The following is a 7,966-nucleotide window of genomic DNA, read 5'->3' as shown; positions in this document are numbered from 1 at the left end:
CAGGGGTGTCGGAGTCCTACGTGGATGATGCCCGAACTCCCGCCAAGCCCCCTAGCTTGCTTTTGGTTTGCAGGAAAACGGACGTCCAGACTGGTCCATGGATCGATGCAGGATACTTTTTTAGAGCATAGCTAAGCTTTATTGATCATAATCCACATGGAGTGGGATACAATTCAGATTGTAAGGGTTAACCAACCAAACGTGGCGCCCCGCATCGAGAGAGTGCATGCTTAGCTAAACTATGAGCTTCACCGTTTGAAGAACAACTTTCAAAAACAAAATTACAATTAAAATCCAAAGAGCGAAGTTTGATTTCTGTTAGGAGGGGCGGTTTGAAGTTTTTTTAGAATCCTTACCCTTTTTTGAGACAACTCACGAAGCTTTTTATTAGTTCGTCATAATGTTTACAGGGACGAAGGGAAGATCTCCGGGGTGGCCTAGCCACACACGACGTCCATCCCCGAGAGATAGAGCATGCTTCGCTAAGTTGTGAGCTTCATAACTTGAGCTCCTAAATTCATGGCTAACCTTACACATATCAAATTCTAAAGAGTGGCTTATTATTTCATGCACAATAGCACCTATGGAGAAGTGTCCTCCTTCTTCAGAGAGTCGACTACCTGCTTGCAATCAGATGCAACATGAATACACCTTTGGTAAAGGTCCTCCGCAAGTGCTAGTCCTTCTCTGATCGCCATTGCTTCTAGCGTCTCCGGATCCCCGATGTGCCTCATAACCAATGCTGAAGCTCCCAAAAATATTCCATCCGGGCTTCTGTAAATCGCCCCCACGGCCCCAAACCTAGCATGCCTTGGTGCCGCAGCATCTACATTGATCTTCACACATCCCGTGGCCGGAGCCTGCCACTGGGCTGGCCTTGGGGCTTTCACACCGGTCCGTTGTGGTTCCCGTGCGTTAATGTGCCTTAGATCCTCAAGAAAGCTTGTGATGAACCCATGAATGGAATGTGCCTTACCCTTTTTATAAAAGGGTCGACACAGCCCGTCTCGTGCCAGGCCCTTTTACGGCCGGGCCATGCGGCGCCGGGCCGACCCGTATGGACAGATCTGCTCAACACGCAGCCACTCCCGCACAACGCTCGAATACCACCATTCCCAACCCTAGCCGCACTCCACCACTCTCAGTTCCTCTCCCCGGTCCCCATCGCACCCCTCTTCCTGCCGGAACGAGATCCTCTAACATCACGAAGGGATGTTAGGGAAGCTACAGTACCCTAACATCCCTTCTTCACATCCATATGATTAAGCCTAAAATGACTTGAATTAATTTGCAAATTCTAAATCTACTGTATACATTTACAAAAATTACATACAAACAAAATTACGGTATAATAAAATTAATTTCAGATTTTATTTTTTATGAACAGTAATTGCGCGCAGTATCTTTGCTACAGTGTCCGTGACATTTCTTCTTTATTTTGCACTGAGATTACGCTGTAGCTCCGTGACATCCCTTCATGATGTTAGAGGATCCATCTCCCTTCCTGCCGCCACCCACAATCCCCGCCGGCAGCAGCCTGCGAAGATCCATGTAAAGTCGCCGACGCCGACGCCGCTGCCTCCCGGATTTGCATATCGCTGCCGGTTCCCCCATTAGAATCGATCGAGGTCAAATCCTCGAGGGTTCATCATGGCCCCATCAGATTGCAAAATACTCCCAACAAGAGACAGTCGCATCTTCCATTTCCGGGTAAGACTCTCGTCGCCCGAGGATCATCGTCATGTACACGCGAGCACCGTCGTTGCTGGGTGCAAATGCGAAGCTGTTTACATGCTTCTACAGTCGAGCCCCGAAATCCTAGTCCTTATCGCAGTGCGGCCTAACCCCGATCTGGAAGGCGATCCCAAGGTGTCTGCACGCATGGTTTTACTTGACAAGACCGGCTCACCAGCGCCTTCCATGGGGACGGGGACGCCGACGAACATAGGCGGCTCTATCCCTGGGTTGATTGGATGTTACAATCTGATAGCAAGGAGAGATAAGGTTAAGGCGAACTGTGTGGTCGACAACTACTTTGTGGTGTTGTGCTCTGTTGACATCAACTGGACATCTCCAACTTCATCGCTGAAGCAGGAGCTCCCGAGTTTGGGTCATGATCTTGCCATGATGTGGGATAAACAAGATCTCACCGATGTTTCCTTCGATGTTGGTGGGGAGAGCTTCAGTGCACATCGCCTCGTGCTTGCTACCCGATCGCCAGTCTTCAGAGCTGAGCTCTATGGTGTGATGGCTGAGAGCAAGATGGCATCTATCACTATTCATGACATGGAGGCCTCGACCTTCAGATCAATGCTCCATTACATATATCATAGTTCGCTTCCTGATGCTGGCAAGATAGATATTTCTTCCCCCATGGCACAGTACCAGCATCTGCTTGTAGCCGCTGATAGGTATGGGGTGGAGGGGCTAAAGAAGATCTGTGAGGACAAACTATGTTGCAATGGTATCACGACGGACACTGGTTTCAATGTTGGAACTTGCGGAGGCCCATGTCTGCCCCAAACTCAAAGCTAGGTGCTTTGATTTCCTCACTGATGGTGACAATTTGAAGATGGTCGCGACGTCAAGTGAGTACCTCCATTTGATGCAGAATTTTCCGACTCTCTTGGTGGAAGCGCGGAATAGGTTCAAGATAGAGCATGGAAAACCGACCATCGTCGAACCTGGTTCACACAAGAAAGCTAGAGTAAACTAGAGTATATTAGGCATGATAATGGAATGGTGATACAGAAATGTTTGGTTATTCCAAGCCTGTTATATTGGCATTCCCTTCGTTGACTATCCTTTGTGCTTAGTATTATTTTGCAGTAGAGTAGTCCTAACGTAGCTATCATGGCTTCAGGTTACCGTTCGATTTCTAGAGAAGACATGCCAACAATTGTATCCCAGTTGTATGCTGTTCTTCTGTGCCTGTTTATATCTAGCCTTTTAGTTTAAGCAACAGTGGCAAGTTGAAATGAAAATTATGCTACATTTGTCGTATTATTGGCGGAATTTCTCTGGACACGACCTTTTACGTCCAACCTCATTGTGACCCTGTGTCTCATTTTTCAAGTAGTAATTTGATACATGGTGGTTGTTAACTAGTGTCGTCGTGAAAAAACCACCGGGCGCCTAGCACTACTCTATTGTTGGGGGCAAGTGGGAACAGTTTACAATGATTCCAGTGCATGGAGCAACTTGTAATTCTCTTATTTATACAGTCAGCAGCTGTTAAGTTTGGCTGTCCAGTTTTTTGATAGAAGTTAGTTTGGCTGTTAATGCAACTGGCAGCAAGCTATTGAGTGCTTGGGAGAAACAGCACATGTTCATATACCAGTGTCCTTCCTCCAATATTCTCACTTCTCTTGTGTCTCTTACCACTGGAAATGACTGATATTTCAAAGATGTGCCCTTGTTTTTAAATCATAGTGACCTCTTTATTAGATTGTAACTACAGTTACATCCTGAAGCAATACAGGGCATCTGGCCATTCTTGCAAGTTCATGAGCTTCTCTATGAACATGTTCAATAATACTACTTTTGAGGAAAATCACATGCCCTGGTTGGCCTGCCTTGACAGTGTATAGAGCAAGCCGAGCAATGACATTTAGTTGCCAGCATATCCAGTCCTTGGTTAGGACAAAAGGTGCGACAATCTTGCTGCCAAGCTTGATGTTCGGACTGCAGCACATCTTCGTCGGCGGAGAGGAATGAACGCTGATTGTCTATGGGTAGCAGAAGCTGCGGAACGAACAGTGAGACAGAGGTCCCAAAGAGAGAAATACCAAATATGTGAACGCTGATGCAATCCGCGCGCCCTAGAGCGCACTTCAGACGAGCCCCGCTTGGTATTCGCTAAATTACTCATGTTATAGAATTCCTATGTGCTGTATACGGACCATAAAACAGAGTAATAACATCATAAGTGGCCTGGGTAGGTGGTTTACTCTGAAATTTCCACACAACTGAAATACAGTATTTCTGAAACTATTTCAGAAAGGATCCTCTCGACTGGACATCTGCCAAATTCCCTTCGTTTTTTTCCTTAAATACTCCAGACACCGACCACGTACATTACTTATTCTGAACTGAAATCACGACTACTTCATTAGGCCTACACAGTTTCATTTGGATGCGAGTAGTATAGATGAAAACTATTGGCTTCTACTAGTATTCACAATAGATGCAGTGAATGGAATGGAACGGATCAAATGATATGGCAACTCAAGCTCGAAGCCACCCACAACACAAGTTGAACGTTGCCCCCACCAGATTATTGAGATGTTACCAGAATAACAAAAAATCAGAACCAAAGAGTACATATCTCTTGTCATAACAAACTGAGAGAATACCAAAACCATATCTGCAGCAATAATACATACACAGCGCTGTAACTAGTTCAAACTGTCCTTCAAAAGATACAACAGCAAATATCATTATTTCGTGTTTTGATACATTCCAGCTAGAGAACAAATCTAACTCTCGCCAGATTGTTTTGAGTGCTGCCAAACATGCCTCCTTACATAATACTCATCGATCATCTTCGCAGATCTATCATTATGATTAGGATGCCAACACTATCTTCAACTACCAAACGTGCCTGAAATAATTCAACCATGTACTGTATTAGACAGTTGTACAGAATCAGAGTATATGGCAACTGTAGATCTTCCCAGTACTAAACAGTAGAAATTACTGAAGCATGAGTTTTCTTTTTAAGAATGCCTTCCATACAACCATAACTACTGAAAACTGATCTTAGTATTGCAGAAATACCTGCAACACTGATCCAGTTACGAGACCAACTGGCCAAGTCATGGTTATATACTCTGAACATACCATTTTGATGTACTCCCTCCGTTCCTAAATATAAGTCTTCGTAAAGATTTCACTATGAATCATATACGGATGTATATAGATGCATTTTAAGTGTAGATTCATTCATTTTGCTCCGTATGTAGTCCATCTAGTTGAATCTCTACAAAGACTTATATTTAGGAACGGAGGGAGTAGATCATTGAAAGAACAGTTACAATATGTCAACATGAGAATTATGTACTACCTTGCTAAGCCTAGAATTTTCTACAACAAAACGGCACCAAAAATGTACCAAAGGTAGAGAAAACGCTGATGCAGAAAGAGATAAGGATACTGGATGCACCAGAACATTGGTGAAGAACACAACCAAGAGTATGATTAAAATTGGAGAATACACAAGTATACTCCCTCCATCCGAAAATACTTGTCATCAAAATGGATAAAAAGAGATGTATCTAGAACTAAAATACATCTAGATACATCCCCTTCTATCCATTTTGATGACGAGTATTTCCGGACGGAGGGAGTACAACCCAAGGAACAGGAGAACAACATATACACACAGAATTTGTCTAGATGAATTCATATGGTAAATTAGTATGAAGCCATGCTCTTAGTATTATTAAGATTAGTTTCATTGATGCGAATAGCAATAATATGTGAGAAGCAAAACACCAGACTGGAAGGAACATAGAATGTACTACCTCCTTCCGGGTTTATTAGGCCCCTTGTATTTTGTGTCAGATTTTGATCATCTATATTGCAAAAAATATATAAAATATACTCCCTTCGTCCCATAATGTAAGGCTTTCCAGCAATATAATTTTTAGTATATTGATGAATTCATACTGATATTAGTATGATACAAAAAGTACACCATTGGATTTGTATTTGAAAGAGCTTCCCAGCAATATAATTTTTGTGACATATAATATACATTTTGTGAGTTAAATTTGCAGATCAAAATTTAGCACAAAATAAGATGTGGCCTAATAAACCCAGACAGAGGGAGTAAGTATGATATTGGTAGTTATAAACTTACTCCCTCCGTTCCAAAATAGATGACTCAACTTTGTACTAACTTTAGTACAAAGCTAGTACAAAGTTGGGTCATCTATTTTGGAACGGAGGGAGTACCTATCTAAAACTCAATTTGAAATAAATAAATAAAGAGTTGAGAAGGAAACCGAAGAACTAAAATGGATATGCAAAAATCAGACAGAAGCATAAAGAGCATACAGAACAAAGGATGAATGGGACAAATAAACAGACAAATCTATAAAACACAGAAAACCATGTCACATTTGAGTTATATTGGCGAAATCCAGTTCAGTTACAATGTCATATTGTCATATGATCAGGTCATTTTGGTGTACGGTGCTCTACAAAATCAGTCTGCAAAGTAAGCATGCCCTTGAAGTTCACAATGACTTGTTGCAAAGCAAACAAACTAAGACATCAAGTCATCAAGTGAACAACATATTGATTTCAGATGTTCAGATTGGAGATAACTTTTGTCATTTAGAGATATCCTTCAAGCAAGACATTGTCTTGTCCATTTCTTTATCAGCACAAAATTTGCAACATCCCAATGTAGAAATAATATGGCAATGAAAGGATCTACAACCAAAGATTTCACGTTCTGCTGCACTTAACCTTGCAATTTAACCATCATTGCATACTATGTTCTATTAATCAGGTTCTCAAAGTAATCTGCAGTAACTTTGCATAGAAAACAAACTGCCACAAACAAATGATTGTAGCTTATTACTGAGAAAACATTGCACACACGGTAACATTCTCAAAACTTAGCCAGCAGTGGCCTACCGGATTCAACGAGTGTTCAAGGTCACACACTTCCACTAGCAGGTATAGTACATATTCCCTTATAAAAAAAACAGGATATAAAAAGAACAGCTAAAGGCCATATACCTATGTATGTGTCCATCCGAGCACATCTAAAGCAGTCCAGCGAACAGCATTGTGATAAGAGTCTCAGTGCTGCGACCACTGGATGCTCTTGATGTCGATGCCTGCCTTAGCCATCTCATAGAGTGGACTCATCTCCCGGAGCTTAAGCACCTGATGGACAGTGAGCTCAGTTGCTCTGTCGACCTCTTCCTCGGTGGTGAAGCGGCCAATGCCAAATCGAATGGAGGTGTGTGCCATGTCCTCATCCACACCAAGCGCCCGGAGCACATAGGAAGGCTCCAAACTAGCACTGGTGCATGCGCTGCCACTTGACACAGCCACCTCCTTCAGCCCCATCAGCAAGCTCTCGCCCTCGACATATGCAAATGACAAGTTCAGGTTGCCCGCGTACCGGTGCTCCATGCTACCATTGATGACAACATCATCAACCTTGGAACGGATGCCATCAAGCAGACGCTGCTGCAGAGCACTAACTCGCCTCTCGTCGTAGTCCATCTCTTTGGCTGCAATTTCGCAGGCAGCACCAAATCCAACAACAATTGGCGTGGGCACCGTGCCACTGCGGATGCCACGTTCCTGGCCACCCCCACTCATCTGTGGCTCCACGCGAATGCGAGGGCGGCGGCGCAGGTAGAGCGCACCGACACCCTTGGGCCCATAAATCTTGTGAGCAGACAGCGACATGAGTCCAATCCCCATCTGGTTGACATCAATTGGGATCTTCCCGAGAGCCTGCGCCGCGTCTGTGTGGAAGGGCACGCCCTTCTCGCGGCAGATGCGGCCAATCTCCTCGAGCGGCTGGACAACGCCGATCTCGTTGTTGACGGCCATGACGGAGACGAGCCCGGTGTCGGGGCGGATGGCATCGGCGAGCTGCGCGACGTCAATGAGGCCGTCGGGGCGAACGGGGAGGTAGGTGACCTCGAACCCCTCCTGCTGGAGGTACCTGCAGGAGTCGAGGACGCACTTGTGCTCGGTCTGGGTGGTGATGACGTGGCGGCGGCGGTCGCGGTAGAAGTGCATGACGCCCTTGACGGCGATGTTGTTGCACTCGGTGGCGCCCGAGGTGAAGAAGATCTCCCTGGGGTCGGCGCCGATGAGCCTGGCGACGCGCGCGCGGGCCTCCTCGACGGCGGCGTCCGACTCCCAGCCGTAGAGGTGGGTGCGGGAGTGCGGGTTGCCGTAGCGGGAGAGGTAGAAGGGGAGCATGGCG

General features: G+C 45.1%; 1 protein-coding gene and 1 pseudogene across 1 annotated transcript; one reads left to right on the top strand and one right to left on the bottom strand.

Annotated features, from left to right (window-relative positions):
• The first annotated feature begins 1,460 nt into the window (after positions 1 to 1,460).
• Positions 1,461 to 2,958, top strand: LOC123106968 (BTB/POZ and MATH domain-containing protein 1-like; annotated as a pseudogene).
• A 1,297-nt stretch (positions 2,959 to 4,255) lies between these two features.
• LOC123103523 (cysteine desulfurase, mitochondrial) lies at positions 4,256 to 7,966 on the bottom strand (the record flags this gene model as incomplete). Its single annotated transcript, XM_044525136.1, is given in 2 exon segments — positions 4,256 to 4,603; positions 6,754 to 7,966. A coding segment is annotated over 1 exon segment (1,150 nt), but the record flags the coding sequence as incomplete, so codon positions are not given.

The sequence above is a fragment of the Triticum aestivum genome, chromosome 5A (assembly GCF_018294505.1).
Source record: "Triticum aestivum cultivar Chinese Spring chromosome 5A, IWGSC CS RefSeq v2.1, whole genome shotgun sequence".
Taxonomy (NCBI): domain Eukaryota; kingdom Viridiplantae; phylum Streptophyta; class Magnoliopsida; order Poales; family Poaceae; genus Triticum; species Triticum aestivum.
The sequence above is the reverse complement of the archived record's forward strand: the minus strand, read 5'-3'. Positions and strand labels throughout refer to the sequence as shown.